General features: G+C 45.7%; 2 protein-coding genes and 1 long non-coding RNA gene across 3 annotated transcripts; all 3 read right to left on the bottom strand.

Moving 5' to 3' along the window:
• Positions 1 to 839: 839 nt before the first annotated feature.
• On the bottom strand, positions 840 to 1,349 carry LOC124666449. Its single transcript, XM_047203786.1, has one exon. The coding sequence runs from the start codon at positions 1,347 to 1,349 to the stop codon at positions 840 to 842; it is 510 nt and encodes a 169-aa protein (XP_047059742.1).
• Positions 1,350 to 5,022: 3,673 nt separating this feature from the next.
• On the bottom strand, positions 5,023 to 10,335 carry LOC124666694 (elongation factor 2-like). Its single transcript, XM_047204026.1, has 3 exons — positions 10,248 to 10,335; positions 8,712 to 8,825; positions 5,023 to 7,655 (listed from the first exon to the last, which is right to left on the bottom strand). Exons 2-3 carry the CDS (start codon positions 8,800 to 8,802, stop codon positions 5,215 to 5,217), a joined length of 2,532 nt encoding a protein of 843 aa, XP_047059982.1. The 5' UTR covers positions 8,803 to 8,825; positions 10,248 to 10,335; the 3' UTR covers positions 5,023 to 5,214.
• A 10,177-nt stretch (positions 10,336 to 20,512) lies between these two features.
• LOC124659354 lies at positions 20,513 to 22,708 on the bottom strand. Its single transcript, XR_006989550.1, has 2 exons — positions 22,585 to 22,708; positions 20,513 to 20,839 (listed from the first exon to the last, which is right to left on the bottom strand). It is a non-coding gene; the product is annotated as an uncharacterized LOC124659354 (long non-coding RNA).
• Positions 22,709 to 23,044: the final 336 nt, after the last annotated feature.

The raw sequence follows: 23,044 nt of genomic DNA, 5'->3' as shown, positions 1-23,044 counted from the left end.
GTGTTGCCTATTCGGATGCCAACTGGGTTGGATGCCCGGATGTTCGCCGTTCAACGTTGGTATTCACTTATGTGTTTTTTTAGTGACAATTTGATTTCTTGGCCGTCTCATCGTCAGCCAACAGTTTCTTGCGGCAGTGCAGAACTGAAGTATCGCCCAAACATGTTGGCTTCGGCATCTCTTGGTTGAGCTCCGTTTCCCACTTGACATGGCCACCATTGTGTATTGTCATAATATTTCCGCCATCGACATGCCTTGTACCTAGTACAACATCGTCGCATTGAACAGATTAATCTTGACATTCATTTCGTTTGGGAGAAGGTTGCACTTGGATCTCTAAGTGTACTACATGTTCCATCTAGCTCACAGTTTGCACATGTATTCACCAAAAGATTGTCGACGCCATTGTTCATTGAGTTTCGGTCCAGTCATCGCAAATCACGACTGGCTTGTCCCCTCGTTTAGGCTGCACGGGCGTGTTAGATAAGTAGATAACCTAGAGGTTTAGATCAATTTATATCGTCGGTTTAGGAACCCGACGACCTATAACTTTCTTATAGTAGCACAAGTTGTAATCCTTATATAACTATTTATCAATGCAATCATCGAGGCATGCACAATTGCAGTCTTTTACACTAATCATCCTGGCCGTATGTAACACACATACATGCTAGGTATGTCTTCTCACACACTCTTGGAATTGTAGAGAATTTACAGCAGAGCAAGCCCCATGGTTATGAACATGTTACGGATATCAACTGATCATCCTGCCCTTATATTATGTACTAACACACATACATAACTAGATTTATTATTTCGAATTTGCCGATGCATGGACGCTATCGCGCCGCCGATGCTTGGAGCATGCCCGAGAGGTCCCTGGACGCGCGCACGGACTTGTACATCTCGAGGACGAGCCTCTGCCCCAGCTCATCCGCCTTCTGCCGCGTCTGCGCCTGGCTCAGCGACCGGCGCACGGGCACCCGCTTCTGCCACAGCGCCTCCGGCACCGGCCCGCTGGGCAGGCTGAGCGACGCCGCCGAGTGCTTCTTCGCCGCGCCGACCATGGCGTCAACGTACGCGTCCCGTATGCCCCCGAGCACGCGCTTTGGTACCGCTGCGGCGGCCACGGCCGGCGCCTTGACGCGCACCCGGAACATGCCGCCGAGACGCACGCCCCACTTCTTGCCGTCGCCGTCGCCGCTGCTGCCGTCCCCGAGGCGCACCAGATGGCGCGTGCCTCGGCCCGCCGTGCCGCCGCCGCCGCCGTCCACGCGCTGGTACTTGCTCCGGCGCCAGTAGGACCGTATGCCCTTGGTGAACCCTATCGGGAAGGCCTCGGTTTCCATCGCCTTGGTGCGCACTCTTCCCGTTCCTTGGTCTCCTCGGTTTTGGGTTAGCTGGGTTGGTGCAAGTTTGGTACTAACAGAAAAGAACTTGGGTTTGCTGAATGCTAATCCTACCTTGATCTCCTTTTATGCACTCGTTCGCGATAGCTGCTGCCGTCACGTGAGAATGTGTAATTAACATTTCATGGAAGATGCCTGGTGAGTGTGGTGTTGAGGTGTAGAGTAGGTGTTTGGTGAGGTGTTCTCTTGTCCCAAGTTACGGAGAAGAGGCGTGTATCTGACGGACCAAAGCAAATTATCCAACCATCTGACGGAGCAAGCCAATTATTCAATCTGACGTCCCGGCGCGAACGAGTCATCAGAGTTCAGGACTTTTGGCGCTCGGAGCGTTATATAATACGCTGTGGTTACATAAGTCATGGTCAGAAGCTGACACGGTCCCATACTGTGAAGTAGATTTACTCGTTCAAAACTTCAAATTGACATGATGAGTCGGGAAATCAGGCATAATAACGTGCTTAGTGACGACGATCGCGTATGTTTGACTTAGCTGCCGAGGCGTTGGGGATCTAGTCAGATCGATCGGGTCATAATGGCGGCGTGTACAAACCTGTGCTTAATCGGTCCTTATTGTCGTTTAAGTCCACTTGTGTGCTTTCTTCAGCAGCAGTTTTGTCTGTACGGGCAATAATCATAAGCAACATGGCAGACTTGGCAGTAAACATAAGTAAAACAACAAACAGCCCCTTTTGGAAAATATTAGCCCAAGGAATGCTTCCTGGGCAAATATCACGTGCGGAAGATGAACGTGTTAAGTTCTATTTTTGGAGAATATAGCATTTTATTGATCATGACAAACCATAGTGTTTCTAAATATGACATGAATAAACTACTACATAGAGCGAGCTAGAGTGTGCCACAACATCACAATTATGTCTTGAACCACAACCAGAACCTGGCTACGATCAATCTCCGAGGACTTGATCCGTTGCACCAAGCCACCAACTAAAGGGGATCAGACCCACAACGTGTAAAGTTTATGATAATGTTTGATCATATATTTGGGATATATGAAATTGACACTTGGTGAAATAGATATCGACAACACATGATTCATGCTGCCTACAACTTCCACCACAATTTTCAGAGGGCCATCAGTGGAGGATGGAAATGCCAAACATATGAGTAAACAATCACCGTTTTAAGTAGGCGTCAGTTAATTGGGCGTGCTGCTATAGTCTTAATAAACAAATAAATGAGCAACAAATCACCAGCGCCGACTAAAAATGGAAGAGCACAAGGGGCTAATAAGCCTGCAAAAACACCGAAGTTGCAGGGCTGAAGAAACAGTACATGACCAAACCATGGTCGGATGATCAATTCGACTATTAAAAGCACGACTGGTCATGATAATGAAAAAACAGCAATTGGAAGAAATAGTGAAAAAAAACAGCCAGTTATGAGATAATCACAGACCTGATACCACTAAGAGATTAACCAGATCTAGGATTACCCGAAAGCACAACCCAAGTCAGAAAACAAAACTGGGCGCAATAATAAATAAACAGAAATTGCTGTAAGGAAATGCAAAGTAGCTCGAAACATGTAAGTACTCAACCAAACATATCATTAAGGAAAAAAAATGTTTGCTAAATCTGACGGATACTGAAAGAGTATCAGTTGGAAGCTACCATAAAAAAAGTACGAACACATCACAACTCAAATCCTCTCCACCCCACCGACTGATTGGGATTTCAAGAACCTTGTTCGCTATATCCACCTCAAAAACGGAGCGCACGACCTCGGCGTCCCATGCCCTGTGGTCCTCAGAGAGAAGGAAATCCACAGTTGTGCCGACAGGAATCGGCGTCAGTGTTCGAAGCGTACAGGGTATCACCTTAGGGATCCAACTATCAGTCAACACCTTAATCTTCCTCCCATCACCAACATTCCACTTAACTCCTTGTTTCACCAGCTGCATACCAAAGCATATGCTGCGCCATGTGTACGAAGAGGAACGAGGTTGCGGGGCGTCCCAGAACTCGCACTGTGGAAAGTAACGGCCCTTCAGCACACGTGCACAGAGCGAGGTTGGCTCAGTAAGTATACGCCAGCCCTGGCGGCCGAGCATGGCTTGGTTAAACAAAACCAAATCTCGAAAGCCCATACCACCTAGCTCTTTGGGCGACGACAGCCAATCCCAACTCCTCCAGTGCATCTTCTTCTTTCCAGTGTGTTTTCTGTGCCCAAGAGGAGACTGCTGCACACACATTTCTTTTCTGTCCGTATGCTAGAGAGGTCTGGCGTGAGATGAAAAAGGTTGTTGGCCTTCACCTACGTCGGAAGCTTTTTACGAGCCCTAAATCATGGGCTTTTGACTTCCTGGCCGGATCAACAGAGAAGGAGTGTACGGTGCTTACTGTAACTATTTGGCACATTTGGCTGGCTCGGAATGGTGCTCGCAATGGTGAACCTCTGAAGCCACCGCAAACTGTTGCCGAGCAATGCAAGGCGTATGTCGAGATGATTGAAGAGCACTTATTTAAACCGAACCCTTCAAATAGACGTGAGACCAGACCCTCTGCTTCTAGATGGTCTCCGCCGCCGGAAGGTACGGTCTATGTGACTGTTGATGCTGCTCTCTTTCATGCTTCTCGTCAGATGGGAGTTGGTGTTGTAATCCGAAACCACAAGGGTGATTGCTTGTTGTCCTGCAGCGACCTTCTGAAGGAGGTTACAACACCGGAAATGGCTGAAGCGATGGCAATCCGCCGCGCGATCTCCCTAGCTGGCGAGGAGGGCTTTGACAAATTGATGGTGGCCTCGGACTGTCTCTCGGTGATTCAGCGTTTGAATTCTTCAGTAAAGGACCTGAGTCTGGTTGGTGTGGTCGTACAGGACATCAAAATCCTGGCGTCTAGTTTTGCAGATGTTTCTTTTACTCATTTTTTCCGTGAGTTTAATGTTGCAGCACATACTTTAGCCCGCTCCGCGGAGCAGTTTGTTTCTTCCATTGTTAGGAATTCGATCCCGGAATGCATCCGGGGAACTATTTGTAACGATTTGCTTTGATCAATAAAGTGCTGAGATTCTCAAAAAAAAAATTCAGTTTAAGTTTTGTTGTTTAAAATCAAGTTGCTAGATTTTTTCAGCACCAGTTTTATTTGTTCGAACAATAATCATAAGCAACATGGCAATAAACACAAGGAAATAAAAGATTAGTCGAAGGTATGCTTCCTGGGCAAACATCACGAGGGAGATGCACATGTAAAGTTTTTATGATAATATTCGACCATACTGAGATATGAAATTGACACTAGTTTAAATTGATAGCAAGAAAACATGATTAATGCAGCTTAAAACTTCCTTCCACCACAATTCTCAGATATCTGTCAGCCTGTCAGTGGATATGCCTAATACACGTATGAGTAAACAATCCCCGTTTCAAGCAGAAAATCCATTGTCAGATGATCAATTCTAATACAGTATTAAAAGCACAAATAGGAAGTTCCAGTTAATCTGAAGCTATAATGAAACAGAAATTAACAAGGACAAATATGGTCACCAGAAAGCACAATGGAGTCACGAAACAGGAAAATTGGGCAGAATTATTGAAGATAAACATAAATTGCTATAAGGAGGTGCAAGGCGATAGCTGGAAACATGCAAGTGCTCGACCAAACATATCATTTAAGGCAAATTGTTTGCTAAATCTGACAGGCACCAAAATAGGCTGGTAGCACGCTGCCACACAGAAGTAAAACGAACACATCACAACTCAATGTACTGGAACACAGAGATAGAATACTAATCTTGACACTAGACCAAAGATAACAAACAGGGCAACTAACATGAGAGCAAACATTTAGAGCTTGTCCTCGAAATCGGAGAGAGGGGTCATCTGTTCCTTCAGTCCCTTCCTCTTGCGGATATCCATGACCAGCTGAGCCGCCTGTGAACCTGCCTCCAAAGGATCAGCAGACATCAATTCCCAGTGATCAAACACACACTGCGGAAAGGCCTGACCAGAAGTTGCAGCCCTAAGTGTGCTGGAGAAACCGAAGGACTCGATAACAGGGAGGTAAGCCTTGATGTTGTACAGTGGGGTACCAGGCCTCTGAATCTCCTCAAACACGTGCCCTCTCTTCTGGTTAAGCACACCATAGATACCACCAAGTGCATTCTCAGGTGCCTGGATTTCCACTAGGTATACAGGCTCTAGTAACCTTGGCTTAGCTGTAAGCATAGAAGCATAAATGACCCTCCTAGCCGTTGGGATGACCTGACCACCTCCCCTGTGGATAGCATCTGTGTGGAGAACAACATCACAGACCTCAAAGCAAATCCCACGCATATTTTCATCCGCCAATGGGCCTTCCTTCGACGCCCACTGGAAGCCAGCCACAACAGAGTCCTTTATTTCATTCAGATACTGCACTCCCTTGCACATATCAACAACCATATTTGGGCCAGTGGTTTCAGGTCCAAAACACCAAATCTTCTTGGCAAGATCCTTGTCCCAACCAAACTCCTCAGACAGGATCTTCGAGCGCACCTTGGGATCATCACGTGGGCCAATGCGGTCATCATCAATGGCCTCAGGCAGTCCTTCCTCCAACGGGCGAGCTTCCATATAAAGACGGTTGTGCTTGTTCGGGGACTTGCTCATCACAGTACGGCAAGATTTCTCAAGAACAGTCTCGCGGAAAGAGACAACAGGAGGGGAGACAGTAATTTCAGCACCACCCATGAAATCGTCCTGCAGATCCTTCAAACAAATTTCAAGGTGCAGCTCTCCAGCTCCAGCAATAATATGCTCACCAGACTCTTCCATCGAACACAGGACCATAGGATCAGATTTTGCCAGACGCTTCAAACCTTCCACAAGCTTGGGAAGATCCGAGGCAACCTTGCACTGAACAGCAACACGTACAACAGGGGATACAGAAAATTTCATGGCTCTGATGGGGCACGCATCAACCTCCTTCTCGTTTGTCAGGGTAGCATTCTTTGTGATGAACTGATCTAAGCCAACCATAGCAACAGTGTTACCACAAGGAACATCCTCAACAGACTCTTGCTTTTTTCCCATCCATATAACTGTACGCTGGACACTCTTCACATACAGATCCTTCTTCTCGCCAGGAACATAGTTGGGGCCCATGATCCGGACCTTCATGCCAGTTGCAATTCTCCCAGAGAAGACACGGCCAAACGCAAAGAATCTGCCCTTGTCAGATGCTGGTATCATCTTCGAAACATAGAGCATAAGAGGACCTTGTGGGTCACAGTTTCTTATCGCAGTTGCGTAGACATCATCAAGGGGGCCCTCATACAAGTTCTCCACACGATACTTCTGTGCTTGCGAAGGAGAAGGAAGGTGGAATATCATCATCTCAAGCAGAGCAGTGCTCGCTGGCAGCCAAGTTTGCATTACACGCTTCATTAAAGGCTTGCCCATTAGCTCCTTCTCATCAGACTTCATGGTAACACCAAGCTTCTGTAACATAGGCCACAATTTATCCTTCTGGTCAGTCATGCAAGTATTGATGATTTGCTTGATTGGATCATAGCAAAACTGAACAAAACCTCTCCTACAAGTAGGCGAGCCAGTGTTCTTGTTGGTCCATTTTTTTGTGGTTGGGTCAAAGAAGTTCTCGCCCCAAAGCCTCTCCATCATTTTAGATTCATCAACTCCAAACTTGGAGGCATACATCTTTGCAAAGTTCGTGAGAGTAAATGCCCAGCCATGTAAGCCAGCAGAGAAGGCAACAGTTCCCTTCTCTGGGTAGACTTGCACATCGCCAAGTTTTGCATCTTCATATGTTGCCATAATGACATTGGCATTCTCAATGACTCGGGAGAAAGTCTGGTAGGCTTCCTCACCTTCTACTTGAAGCTCTAGGAAACATCTGTCCATTTTATTCACAGTAAGGACAGGCCTAATCCTCTCACCAAGGGCTTGGCGAAGCACAGTTTCAGTTTGCACACAAACACCCTCAATACAGTCAACCACCACCAAAGCACCATCAGTAATCCGAAGAGCAGCTGTGACTTCCGAAGAGAAATCAACGTGCCCAGGTGAATCAATAAGGTTTATCAGGTACTCATTCCCATCTCTCTCGCCCTTATAAGACCTGAGTGATTCATCGGTCATCTCATAGAAAAGAGAGATACCGGTGGATTTGATTGTGATGCCACGCTCTGCTTCATCTGCACGTGTATCAGTCATGCGAACATCACCAGCAACTTCCTGTGCAATAATCCCAGCAGCTGCCACTAGGGAATCAGTAAGTGTAGACTTGCCTGCAGCGAGTTAAAGCCATTAACACGGTAAAATATGACTCAATAACTTGTAATACATCCATTCCTAAATAATTGAACTCCTAGAAAAAGAGGATGTAATTTACAGTGCTAAATATCCAACAAGAAGCAAAGAATTAAATTAGACAATGTTAGAGCAGCGGTCATAGGACAAATGGACAGCCCACAAATGCTGAAATTTCAGGGATTAATAAGATCAAATTAAAGACCAACAAAAGTGACTTGATGAGCACACAGGATCTACCGCAGTTTAATTGTATAACACCTATATACTAATGCAAAATACAAAAAATACATAATGAAATAATCAGATCCATAACTAAGGAAAACATGAAAGTAGAATTAAAATCCTAAGTGATTAGACCCTTAAAATGATTATCCATTACATTTTACAGTACTGTGCCAATCATATTAAACACATTATTTTCGGAAAGTCATAGACTAAAATTCAGGATCAAAACTAGATCAGACAACATAAATGCAAAATGAAAACATTAAACCAATCTAGAATGGAGATGTGTTGTAACAAAAGAGGCAAAGTATGAACAAGCTACAAATATACATGTTGAAATAATAATATCCATTTACTTAAGGAAACCTGAAAATAGAATTAAAATCCTACATGATTATCATATCCTTAAAATTATTATCCATTGAATTTTACAATACAGTGCCAATCATATTAAATGCAGTATTTTCAAAATTATAGACTTGAAATTTTCAGGATCAACATTAAATCAGACAACATAAATGCAAAATAAAAATATTACACAAATCTAGAATGGAGATGTGTTGTAAGTTGTAACAAAACAAGCCAAAGTATGAACAAGCCATAAATCATCGATATAGAGAGATAATATAAGATCAATGTTAACAAGCAATGTTGTGCGACATAATATTACACCAATCTAAGGTGGGCAACTGTTCGTAAAAACAAGAGACAATTACGAACAAGCTAAAAGCATCAAGCCAGAGAAAACAAATGAATAAAAACTTCAATATTTATGCAACCCAAGTGGTAAATTTCAAAGCACATACCATGGTCGACATGAGCAATAACAGACATGTTCCGGATATTAGCCTGCTTATCCATAATACCGCGGAGCCCTTCCACTGTGAACTTCACCATCTTGACTACTTTTGAGTATCAAGCTGCAAATATAACGAAGTTAGAGTGCCTACCAGGACTATATAACTAATAAAAAGCACCTGAAATTATTGACCCACCCTAAGGAAGGAATGCTTGACAGTCATATTATTAGGTATCTCGTATGTGTTTATAACAAACTATAAAGAGGTAAAGGAATAAATGCTTGACAGTCCTAATCATATTATTAGGTAGCTCTTATGTAATTATGACAAATTATAAAGAGGTAAAGGAAGAAATGCTTGACAGTCCTAATCAGATTATTAGGTAGCTCTTATGTGTTTATACCGAACTAAAGAGGTAGAGGAACAAATGCTTGACAGTCCTAATCAGACTATTAGGTAGCTCTTAAGTATTTGTACTAAACACTAAATAGGTAAAGGGGCATGCAAACAAAAACAAAAACTACAGAAAATTCTGTGAAATTGGTCAAAGAAAGAAAGGGGAGCACAAATTCAAAGCATGTACAAGGGCACACAATATAATGCAACCAAGGTAATACTTGAGTTTATATTGCATTCCGCATGACAACAAAGCAAAACATTGTACTCCTTAGAATAAGACAATAAGTAGACAGCAATATGGAATACCATTATTTATTCCTTAGAATAAGACAATAAGTAGACAGCAGTATGGAATATCATTATTTATATTGCAAGATTAGAGATGACACAGAGAACATACGAAAATACCCATGGTTGTGAGACGAACACATTCAAGAAACAGAAGAAAAAAAATATATATTAGGAACAGCCCAATTTGTTTACCACAAAGATGCTACCAAAAGACATGGAAGTTCTATTACTCTTGTGAATCACACGAACCTGGTAGCAGAATACTCTAAAGCAAAAGAGGTTGACATCTAACAGAACTAGAGAAGACAAATCTATTTAGAAAAACACATTGTCTTAAACACGAATCGTATGTTCATGCAGAAACAAGATCTACAGTCACAGATATACAACCCATTTCTATCAGAACGTCTATATCAATAATTTATGATCTACCATCAAAGATGACTGATCCATTCCTCCATACCAGAAACAAAATCGGATCTATAAACAGCACCCAGATCGTTTCAGTAGAACGGCACTAGTATCCAAACGCACGTCTACAAAAACGTGATATGGATCATCAGGGAGAAAAATCAATCGACGAGACGTGACGCAAAAACACGTCCACCAAAACCAAATCGAAATTCGGCACGGAGATCATTCTACCGGCTGGGGCCGCTGCTCTAATACCGAACCACTAGGAGCACTACAGCCCTTCCGATCTAACCGAAAACAACACCTCGCTCGCGCGACGAGATGAACCCAAAAACGCCTCGGGCTCGACTAGAATTGCGGATCCGCTAACTAGCAAGCCACAAAACCATCGCACGGACGAAACTACAGCGATAAGATCGATGGGAGATGGCGGCTCACCTTGGATTTGGCCTCGCGATCAGGATCCGGGAGGAAAAATGAGACGGTGAGCGCCGCCGCGGCGCCGAGAGCAGCAACAGGAGAAACCCCAGGCGTTTCCTGGCGGGGGCGGCGGTGGATTTATTGGCTGGCTCGGGAAGACGGGGCAGATCGTGGCCGTCCGTTTGGTTTCGTAGCGAGCGAGTCGGCGCTCTGCCGCCGTCCGATCGGCTGCGAGGAATGGGTAGTTCGGGGAATGCGCTGTGAGGCGGTGGACTCGCTCCCAGCCGAGTTCTGGGCCACTCGTCACCGCGGGTCGGTCGTGGGCTTTTGCGTGGCCCTTACTCTTCCTCCGAAATGGAAACTTGGCCCTTACTCCTCCAGGTTCCCAGGCACGCAACGCAAGGGTCCATCGGTCAAATGTGCTCGTCGGCCCATTTCTGAAATACGGTACTCAGGCCGTTTCAGCGAGAGTGCGTGGTGGATTTGTTCCGGGTCCGGCGTTAGGCCGTTTCAGCGAGAGTACAAGAAAACTGTTTATACAAAGAGACATAGAGTTTATACAAATTGTTTTCCGGATCATCTCCGGGGGCACACCACGCCGCACCCACATACAAGAAGAACTAGCTAAAACATGCGCACCAACATTATGCCCTTAATGCACATGCTGAAACGAAATATAATTAAACAACATGGCTAAAGTTTTGATGTCTTGAATCGCCGATTCACATGTAGAGCGATCCCTCTCGCTGGGCTCGATTCATTTCACCACAGAGAAGCGGTCAGAGGCGACGATGAGACATCCAAACCCATTTTTTTTAAATAATACACTTTTTAATATTAATTCCAGAAATAATAGTCGTTTTTGGCAAATTTCAGAAATAATACACCGTCGGGGTCCGCTAACCCGAAATTACAAAATCGGGGTCGGCGAACCCGAAGTGGAGGGAATCTGGTAGGGATGGCCAAAGTCGGGGTCAGTGCGCCCGAAGCGATGCTGTCGGCCACGCCGGGCCGTTGTCGGTCTGTCTCCTGCGCAGGAGCAGCCGGTGTCGGGGTGCGCCATCCCCGAGCGCAAGATTCGGCGCCCCGACCCCGAGGTCGGGCTGGCCGCGCCCGAAACGATGGCGTTTTAATTCGGCCGACGCGCGCTCCCGCCGGCCGACGCACCTCTCTTCTTCCTCCTCGCTGCTCTCTCAGCTCATCTCAGCCTCTCTCTCGTTTGCTCTCGGACCAGCAGCGTTTTCTCTCATTTCCGAGCGATTTATCCGAGCCATTTGTTGTAGTTTGACCACCAAATGCTGTAGAATCAGCTGATCTATATATGGGTTAGTTTTTGAGGCGTTTTGGTGGAGGTGGTGTTGGTGGTGGTGGAGGTGGTGGTGGTGGTGGAGCTGGTGGTGGTGGTGCTGCTGCGTGGTGGTGGAGCTGCTGCGGGGTGGAGAAGCTGAGCTGCTGACAGAGGTGTTTGGCACGCTTCAAGGGTAAACCCTAATTCCTGGTATTAGATGGTGTAATCATAATGCATGTTGCGTTCGTTAGCTTCGCACATTAGTTAGTGTAATATGTACCGGTAGATAGTATTTATTTAGGACTGCAGGTGCTAGATTTTTATTTATTTTAGATTGTAGGTGCTAGATTTTTTTGACGAGTATGTAATTTGTATAGGTGAGCAGATATGTCAGATAGAGTAAAATTCGTTGTTTACTTCGGTCATGGCACGGTCCGAACAACTTCGATGGGAGCTGATCTGAGCGAGTTTCAGTGTGAGGATTTGCATTTGACAAACCCAAAAACATGGCGAGTTAGTCAGTTGAAGGAGTGGTTGACCGTGAATTTCGGGCTTAATCCCGAAGCATACACTGTTGGTGTGCATGCTTTGTGGAGCAGCTCCAAGTACCCGCATTTTCCGGCGGTTGAAGCCGATTGAGCGGACCTCTCGGTGGGTGCACCGGTTGGAAGCGTGCGAGCGCAGGGGAACTCACCCCATCGCCTTAATGCTTCCCGAGGCGAAGGTGGTGAATTTCCAAGAAGGCGAGGGTGCGTTCCATCCAGTGCCAGAGCAGTCAAAGTTCCGATGCTCGGCGGCAGCAGTTTCCAATCCGGGCAGAGTAGCCATGCAGCAGGTGGTCATGACGATACTGTTGAGCTTGAAAGTGTGGACGAAGAAGAAGAACAGATGCAGAACATGATGGACGAGGAAGACGAGGATGGAGTGGACAATGAGGTTGAGTCAGATGAATCCGGTGGATCCGATACTTCAGATGATAACGAAGAGGCGGATCCGATCCTCTTCTTGGAACCATGATTTGTCGGAGGCAATGATAGTCGATGATCGGCACGATTCTCGCCCGGGAGTACGGCATGAACACCATCTCGGTTGGTGCTAGATATGCCGACAAGAGACATCTCGCAGGAAGCAATCACTCGGTGGGCAATGAACACGCAAAGGGTATTCAGAACCACCGTTTCAAGTCAGAAATTCTTGACAGTGGTCTGCAGCGATGCTAGATGTCCATCAAGGGTGCATGGGTACTGTCCGAAGTATGACACAACATGGGTGTGAGCGATTTCGTGCCGCACACATGTGTCCTTAAGAGTATGTTGAAGGATCACCGAAACCTTACATCCACTCTTATTGCTCGCCTGTTCTACAAGGAGATTGTAGAGAATACAGCAATGGGGGTTAAAGCAATCCAGAGAAGAGTTCACCTTCAATATAAGTATGTAATTGAATATGGCAAGGCATGGAGGGCTAAACAGACGGCACTGGAGAACAGATTCGGGACCTTCTATGATGCTTATGACGGTGTCGTCCGTCTCCTGCAGACATTGAAGGACCGGAATCCGGGCACCCATGTGGACATACAAGACTTTGTGATACCAGTAGTTCCCTAATGTCGTGGTCCCGCACAGGGTGTTTTTCGCATTCAGCATATGCATCGACGCTTTCATGCACTCGTCGTCCGGTGATGTGTGTAGATGGAACTTTTCTAACCGGGAGGTACAAGGGACAGATTCCGACAGACAATTGGAGTGGATGGCAACAATCGATGTGTGCCTCTCGCATTTGCATTTGTTGAGAGCGAGAACACCGCTAGCTGGTTATGGTTCTTCGTGCAGTTAAAAAAATCGATAGTGAAAGATCGCGAAAATGTGTGTGTGCTACATGACAGTGCATGCAGGTATACTTGCGGCTATCAAGACTCGGTAGAAGCCGGACCCGATGAAGAGACGCCATGGCATGATATGCAGAGTAGGTGGTGCATGCGCCACCCGGGGGCCAATTTCTTCTCGCAGCTTTAGGAGCAAGGGTCTTATGAATCTCGTTCAAGAAGTTGTGCAAGCGGAATCAAGAATGCAAGTACACTTTTCTCCGCGGCAAGCTGGATGAGTTCACTAAGGACCATGTGCGGCACAGGTTAGCCGCCCGAGCTGCATTAGTAGCAGCTCATGCAGCAGCTGTGGCACAGGGTACACAGGTTCCAGTAGGCCCCGAGCCAGATCCTATTGGGCTATGTGACCTGCCTGGATTTGACCCACCCAATACTAGAAGGAGGCCTGGACGACGGATTAAAAAATTTGCAGAGTGGATAGAGCACGAGCCATTAGAAAGGTGGTCTTTGCTGCATGACACACATGGAGCTAGGTATGGTGTGATGACTACCAACCTAGCTGAGTCATACAACTTCGTGCTTAGGGGAAATAGGGCATTGCCGCTGACAGCCCTTGTGGAGGGTATTTTATATGGCACTATGAATTATTTCAAAGAGAGACGGGAGTTGGCTTTGAACCATATGCTTGAAAATCCAAACACTCCTTACTGTAAGGCCATTATGGAATATATGGATGTCAAGATGAAGAAGGGTATGTCACACACTGTTCTGGCCATCGGTAATCGTGGAAAGGAGGTTTGAGGTGCGCTTACCAACCGACAAGTTTGGTTGTGTGAATGCGGTGAGAACACATGAGGTCGAATTGGAAATGAAGAATGGCCATCGTGTGAGTGCACATGCAACAAACCGAGGTTGCTTCACCTTCCATGCTCCCATGTGCTGGCAGCTACCGCACAACTAGGGTTGGACTCAATCTCTTTCGTCTCTCCATATTACGCGAAAGAGGCCGTGCCGCACACCCGGACCGGCGAGATGGTCGGATACGTAGTTGTGGGAAATTTTACTACGGTGATACCAAATGAAAGACGGTACATCCCCGACCCAAGATCATTGCGGACGAACGGAGGTCGACGGGAGACAAGGCGCATTAGAAATGATATGGATGAAGCGAAGCTGGGTGGTCCAACTAGGCAATGTTTTCTCGTGCAACCAATTTGGACACAGGGACTCCCTATGTCCCACTTTCTACCCAGCAGCACACAGCAGCGGCGGCTAACCGTGGGCGAGGCAACGAGAGGAAGGCGTGGGAGGGGAAGAAATAGAGGGAGATAGTAATATTTGTAATACTTATGAAGTATGCTTTAATTTGTAATATTTATGAACTATGCTTTAATTTGTAATATTTATGAACTATGCTACAATTTGTAATATTTATGAACTATGCTATAATTTGTAATATGTGTGAACTATGTTATAATTTGTAATATTTATGAACTATGCAGCAATTTGTAATATTTATGAACTATGCTATAATTTGTAATATTTGTGAACTATGTTATAATTTGTAATATTTATGAACTATGCAGCAATTTGTGATATCTTTATGCAGATATGGCGGCTCGATCGTTGCTCGATCCACTTATTGATCGTAAAACATCGTGCATCGCACTTGGAGGCTGACCCGCAGAGCATGGAGCCACCTGCACCCGTACTCCAAAGAAGAACTGGATGATACACCCTCAATGGGAAGACAGGTACTTGTTCAATTGTTTTGTCTCAAATTTATAAGAACTACATTGGACCTGCTTTAGCTTGTGTATTATTTGTTTTGCAGGTTGAAGTGGGCAGGACTACTACCTTTCGCTCGATTAGTGGAGGCCCGAGATCACATTTCGCGCCTGAACTACGATGCTGCTTTTGATCACCCGCTTAGTGGATCGATGGAGGCCCGAGACCCACACGTTCCACTTTCGTTGGGGTGAGATGGCGCCTACTCTACAGGACGTGTCTATGTTGCTGGGCCTTCGTTGGCAGGTGAGCCCATAGGCCCATTGGAGGAAACCGTGGGCTGGATGCACAGCATGGATGCACGTTTCCAGGGTGTTCGTGCAGACGTTGGGCCTATGACTTTTGAGGCTCACGGGCCTCGCTAGGCATGGCTACACGAGTTCCAGGTCCGTCTTTTTTATCACAACTTATTTACCTCATAATATGTAAGTTCTAACATTGAAATATACCTTGACAGATCGAGCAGTTCGGATTCCCAGATGTACCGATGACTGCGGTTCAGATTACTCGCAGCTTGGAGGCGTACCTCATGTGGCTACTCGGGAAGACGATGTTCACGGACAATCACGGGAATACGATCAGTGCGCGGTACATCCCTATAGCTCAGGAGATAGCGCAGGCCACCAGGCGCAGCACATCATTCGGAGGAGTCGGGGTTCTCGCGGTCTTAGCCGCTACGTACCGAGGTATGTGTAAGGGTTGCCGCCTAACCTCGCATGGTTCTGGCATCGTTGGTTGTCCACTCCTGTTGCAGCTCTGGTCATGGGCGAGGTTTCCCATCGGCCGTCCTGAGATTAGAGATGGATCTTGGCCGCCAGACGAGTTGTACGACGCAGAGCGCATCGACATGCCGACGTTTGGTTCTCTATGGACATCGCGGAAGGTATTCGCAATATTTACTCCTTCTTTATATTTTTATATAAGATGTAACACTAACTTAGTTGTGTTATGTTATGCGAGACATTTTGGGCATAATCAGCTAAGGAATTGCTACCCAAAGCATTCACGAGAGCAGTTTGACCTACTACTAGAGAGCGATGTCACCTGGGAGCCATACAGTGAGGACCACCGCGACGAGGCATACCCAGGCGGTATATCGAACATGTGTACCAGAGATTGGGCCTACTGGATGACGAAGGCGAAGATCATCTTCGATATCTTCGTGGAGGAGATGTCGCAGCAGAGGGTCATGAGACAGTTTGGACAGCGCCGCCTGATCGAGCCACCACCTCCCACAGTTCTTCTACCACCACGCGTCCACGCGTGAGTTCAATTTAAATTTATGCAAAGTTATTACATCATGTTGGACAATCATAATTTTATCCTAAGACATGTTCGTCTTCATTTTTCGGGTACAACATGAAAAGGAGCGAATAAGACTCGCCGCCGGATGGTTGCAACTCCTCGCTCCATACATCACCGGTTGGGCCAATGCGCCGGCAGTTTCATGGGCCACCATGGAGGCATTTGATCTTCAGGAATTTGAGCACTACTTGCGGGCATACATGCCTAGGACACGACTTCGGCTGAGCCAGGCGTGTGACCCAGTTCAGAGGGATCCCTCGACACAGTGGGACACCTACCCTCGTCACTCCACTTCAGGCACTCGGCATCACGCAGTAAGTCAAATATATTTTTTCTACATTTGGCCAACACATAACTAATTTGAGCTCACAATTGTAGGCCGTGTTGACGGCGGAGCTGCAAGATGACGCCGCCCGCATGCACGCTCGCTCTCCTCCGGCCCACTTCTTGGACTGGTATGAGCACCACGCCTCCTTTGCACAGCGTCTCCAGGACAAACTACGTCGTATCTACGCGACTATCACATGCACGCGATCTTCGGATGTTGCCGAGTACCGAGCAGCACAGCGGCCACCTCGTCCCTCTTTGCAGGTGCATCAGCCGCGGCACGCCCCGCGCCCACGTATGGAGGTACCGCCAAGCCCGAGGCCACCATCTCCTAACCAGGCAGGAGGTTCTGGGTGGCAAAACCAGCAGCAGCAGGAGCCTACTTACGAGTATTGGCAGCGTGCCGGTTTCGGCATGGACCAGCAATTTCCCATGCCTAACTTCGGGTGGCGTCCCCGTATGGATGAGCCAGAGGGTACGCAATTCATCACTATCCATATTAATTGTGCACCATGTGTGAATTTCCTCATGATCGACTAACGGTTTTTTATCTAATCAAAGGTGAGGGACATATGTCGACGGGGTCCGGATCACGATCCTTCTGGTCCAATGCTCACGATAAGGACGAAACACAGCAGAGCTATCAAGACTTGATTTCAAGTCAACAGCAAACTCCACCTCCAGATCCCACGCAAGATGCAGCCGCACGAGCAGCAGGTACATGCTTCCTCCCCGACATCGCCAGCCACCTGTTCGTATGTACTCGCCGTCACCTTTTCAGGCTCGACCGCCACCGAGGCGAGGTGGAGGGAGGGGCCGTGGTCAGTGAGATGAGTACTATTTGTATGCACCATGTATGAGTACTATTTGTATGCACCATGTATGACTACTATTTGTATGCACCATGTATGACTACTATTTGTATGCGCCATGTATGACTATTATTTGTGTTCAACAAACATTTCAAATTCAACAAACATTTCAAATTCAACAAACATTTCAAATTCAACATGAACTGATAATTAAGATACAACTTACCACTACAACATACCTCTCTTCTAACAAATTAAATGGTACAACAACGCTACAACATACTGCAAGATCCATGAGACTACTGATAACTAGAACACTAAGAACGCAGCACACCCTTTCCCTTGCCCTTCGATGCTGCAGCTTTCGTGGCCTTGGTGCTAGGCTCGAAGTCGTCGTCCGAGTCGACGACCGGCGGTGCAGCACTCTTGCCCTTTGAGGACTTGGCACTCTTGCCCTTCGACGATGCAGCATTCTTCGCCTTCGTGCTAGGCTCGAAGTCGTCGTCCGAGTCGATGACCGGTGGTGCAGCACTCTTCCCCTTCGAGGACTTGGCACTCTTGCCCTTCGACGATGCAGCTTTCTTCGCCTTGCTGCTAGCCTCAAAGATATCGTCGTCGTCCTCACTCTCAACCGTCCACAGCCATGGAAAGTTGTAATCTCTTTCCCTATCTCGTTCATTCTTCCAAGTTAGTGACTTCCACTTCTCATTCAACCTGATAAGCTCACACCTTATCTCCCGTGGGCTGCGAGCAGGCATCTTCTTCAATGGCCACCCATAAGAATATTTCTCAAACTCCCTACCCACCTTACGGAGCAAGGCGTCGCTACTGATGAACTCCTCAAATGTGTCTACCTTACTCTCCCTCATCACTTTGCGGGCCTCGTCTAGAAGAGGTTTGGCCATGGATTCGGTGAAAAGATGGGGGGATTCTTATATGGGGGATCCATCTTGCCGAGAGAATACACCGAAACGAAGGAAACACCGGGGGGTTTTTATAGGCTAGAAGGGGTGACTTTCGGCGGGAAAAGGTGAGCGGGAAAAATTGGCGGGAGATTAGGGCGGGAGTAAAAGGCGGGAAAAAATTGAGCGGGAACAATTGGCGGGAGATTACGGCGGGGGTAAAAGGCGGGAAAAATTAGGCGGGAAACAATAATACTAAAACTGAAATGAAGATACATTGCAGCTCAAATAAAAATAGGGTTTATCACTACAACGGAATTTAAGATACAACGACACTACAACGAAATTTAAGATACAACTGAAATTAAGATACATAGCCAATACGACACATCACACTACTTTCCCTGCGTCCATCGTGGCCATTTTCCAGACTTGTCGCCACGTTCTTCCGCCGCTTGCGCTTCAGCAGCTCTTTCCCTTAGTTTCTTCCTCTCCGCTGCACGAGCCTCCATGCGCACCTCTTCCTCTGCAAACCTACGTGCAGCCTCATCATCCATCCTCTTCTGATTCACCTCTCGATTACGAGCTTGTTCCGCCCTTAGTTTCTGTATCTGCCTCTCTCGCTCGGCTTTCTCATTAGCACGAACCTTTTCCCAACGCTCCTCCTCAAAGAACGTTGCCCACGCACGACGATGTTTCTCCTCAACCTCCTCGCGTGTCCAATCCGGCTGCTCCGTGTCTATCCAGTGAAACCATTTGCATAGGGGCGGGGGAGACTACAACACAAACAGTAACATTAAATCAAATTCACATACAAAATTAAGCCAACATAAAATTATGTCGAAACATACCGGCGGCCTGGTGGACGACGAAGCTGACCTACGGGGTGGATCATGCTCATAGCTTGCACACATGAAAAATTTCATGCCGAACTTGTCGGAGAAATCCTCCACCTGCTTAACCTTAGCAACACGGCCGCACCAACAACGCTCCGCAGTCACACCCGGGGGTAAACTTGCAGCCTTCGCCTTCACCGGCCTAAACTCCGGGTCAGAGCACGGCACACTCATGATGGCTAACAGTGAGAAAACAACACAAAGATAGAGATACAAGAACTTGTGCAATTCAGAGTAGCGCTGCCTGCTTTTATAGGCTCAAATTCGACACCAGGGCGGGAGATGGTGGCGGGAAAAACTGGCGGGATAAAATTGGCGGGAGATGGTGGCGCCAACGATTGGCGGGAAGGGTGCCGGGAAGGAGTGGCGGCAAGGGTGGCGGCAAGGGCCGGCGGGAAACTGTGTGAACGCAAAAAGGCGGGAAAAATTGGTTGTTGGGTTGAACAATCCCGATTTGTTGGAATCGGGTTCACCTGGCCCGATTAGCTAAAATCGGGTTCACCTACCCCGATTACTTGAAATCGGGTTCCACTACCCCGAGTTCTATTTTATTTTTCCACCGCAGCAGAGCTAGTCTACAAATCGGGTTCCACTGCCCCGATTCTGCAGATTCGGGTTCGCCGACACCGATTTTGTAATTTCGGGTTAGCGGACCCCGACGGTGTATTATTTCTGAAATTTGCCAAAAACGATTATTATTTCTGGAATTAATATTAAAAAGTGTATTATTTAAAAAAAATTCGCTCTTTCCTGTCAAAACCGAGTGACATGCTGACTTAAATTGCTCCGCGATGATCGCTCAGCACAATTAACCTGTAGAATACCTTACGTCGAGCTTCATGAGATGAGTCATCATCATTCCCATATAAAGCATTAATATTACTGGGAATAGCACACGGATGTACTATACCTCCTTCCTCTCGAAGGAGTTGCGAGCATCCCAAATGTGCCAAAAGGTATCGATGCATGTTCAATACTCTCTTCGAACGAGCAGACAAGTTCGTATAATGACGTCCCTGAGAGGAACCGAGAAGACCGATGTGTCCACTCCTTTTTATTTCTAGACTAGTCATGACATTCCTTCTAATTTCTAGCTCTTATGGGCAAAAAAAAAAAAAAGCTGAATCCATGCACACATACTTTAATCACAGAGTTTTAAAAATTGTAGATTATAATTATTGGATTCACTCAAGGTGGCTACAATAATGAGTCATTGATAAATAAAGACCAGACAATGCATAAGCAACATCTATCATATTAGAATTCATCAGCCAACCACGACCAAAGTAGACTTTCGAAGGGAAATCAACATGTCCCGAGTGATTCATCAAGTACTCTTTCCCATCTCTCTTGCCCCGAGTGATTCATCAGTCGTCTCATAGAAAAGAGTGATACCAGTGGATTTTATTGTAATAGCACGCTCCGCTTCATATGCAGGAGTACCAGTCTTGCGAACGTCACCAGCAACTTGATGTGCATAATTCCCGGTCAAGAAAAAAGGAGTCAATAACATGCAAATTACAGTGCAAGGTCTCAATATCCAAAAAAAAAAGAGAATTAAAATTACACAATGTTAGAGCACAATCGTCACATATGTTGGAATTTCAATGATTAATAACAAGATCAAAATACAAACAAAAGAGGCTTGATCTGCACACATGACCTACTGAGATTAAATTGCAAAATACAAACAAAAGAGTGTTGGAACACCAATACATAATGCAAAATACAACAAATACATATAAGATAATCAGATCCATTTACTTCAGGACAAAACGAAAATAGAATTAAAATTCTAGATGACTAGATCGTTAAAAGCAAGGTTTTAAATAGCGCGCTATTTTATTTAGCGAAGACCTTCTCCAAACGCTATGCACGTTATACTGCGCTATAGCGCGCTAAATATAAAATAGCGTTTTGTAAAAAGACATGCAAATGTTAAGGACTTAGGCAACTAAAATCTTGTCAGCAGACTAATTGCATAACCAGATTGTTCAAAGTAGATTCCCAAGACCAAATTAAAGACAATATTTTTTAAGACATACTAACATTATGATTTAAAAGCCGGAGGAAGTAGCCAACGGCACCCTGTGGGAGGAAGCAGCGGACGCCGACGTCACGCTGGAAGAGGCAGCCGCCGCGGTCGCTTCCATGGGGAACTGCTGAACTGGGATTTAGACTAGGTTTTTTCATACGTATATGTGCTTTAGGTATTTAGCTTTGATGGGGAAATTGGACTTTTGGGCCAATGGGTTGGCCTGCAGTTTTGGATCTTTGTTTTTTGCAGCCAAACGTTTTAGCACCACTACGTGTTATGTGTTTTAGCCGATTTAGCATGATTTAGCGTGTTATTTCGTGTTTAGCACTATAGCGACCATTTTCATCTAACGTGGAGGGTCCAAATCCGCTATTGCGCGGCAAAATTGCGCGCTATTTAAAACCCTTAAAAGTGAAATGATGAACAAACAGAGTATGCATTGAACTTTACAGTATTGTGCCTATCATGTTAAAAACGTTGAGTAGCGGGGGAATGATCCCTCCCTTGATTATACGTTGTTAGGTAGGATGAGACTCTCCCCGCGGATAGAGCTAGAATGATAACCCGGTTTAAAGTCCGCCCCTCCCAACGAAATTACCGCTAGGTGAGGATTCGAACCCGGGTGAACTGGTTGTGCACTCGCTAGCCTTGCCACTGAGTTAGCACCCAGTTCTCATTGTGCCTATCATGTTAAATGCAGTATTTTCAAATAGTTGGACTAAAATTGTCAGGATCAAAATACAATTGGACAACATAAATGTAAATAGATATATATTAACCCAATCTAGAGTGGGTATGTGAGGCACTGTGAAGCTATGAAGCATAAATACAGATATAATATATGAATACTATTTACGCAATCATAGATGAAAACACATTCTGACAGCAGGAATGTAAACAAATAAATTGTGCGGCAAAATATGTCTCCCTCCGATCCAAATTATTTGACTCCACTTTGTCTAGATATGGATGTACTTAGATGTATTTATTCACTAGATACATTCGTTTCTAGATAAATTGGAGTAAATTAATTTGGATCAGAGGGGTACATCAATCTAAGCTGGGCAATTGTTTGTGCAAACAATATACAAGAGGAACAAGCTAAAAGCTTGCCAAAAGAACATAATAGAAACACAAATATCTATACAACCCAAGCAGTTTTCCCAGCACATACCATGGTCCACATGAGCAATAACAGACATGTTCCTTATATTATTCTGCTTGTCCATAATCCCCCTGAGCATGTCTGCTGTGAACTTCACCATCTTGATTGCTTTTGAATAACAAGCTGCAAATATAAATCTCGGTTTTACAAGGAGTGACACGAAGTTAGAGTTTGTACCAGGACTATAACTAATAAAAAGCATCTGAAATTATTGAACCACCCTAAGATAAATGTTTGATAGTGCTAACAAGATTTGGTAGCTCTTAAGTTTTCATAAGTAAACCACGGAGGTCAGAGGTAAATAATCATGCAAGAAAAAACTAAGTAAAACACTGTTAAGTTAAAAAAAAAAAGCATAGATTGAAATACAAGGGCTGGCAATATAAGGCAAGCCAGGTAATACTTCAGTTTATATTGCATTCTGCATGACAACTAGGTAAAACATCGTAATGTTTATTTCACGGAGATA

The sequence above is a fragment of the Lolium rigidum genome, chromosome 6 (genome assembly GCF_022539505.1).
Source record: "Lolium rigidum isolate FL_2022 chromosome 6, APGP_CSIRO_Lrig_0.1, whole genome shotgun sequence".
NCBI lineage: Eukaryota > Viridiplantae > Streptophyta > Magnoliopsida > Poales > Poaceae > Lolium > Lolium rigidum.
This window is presented reverse-complemented; position numbering and strand designations above follow the sequence as displayed.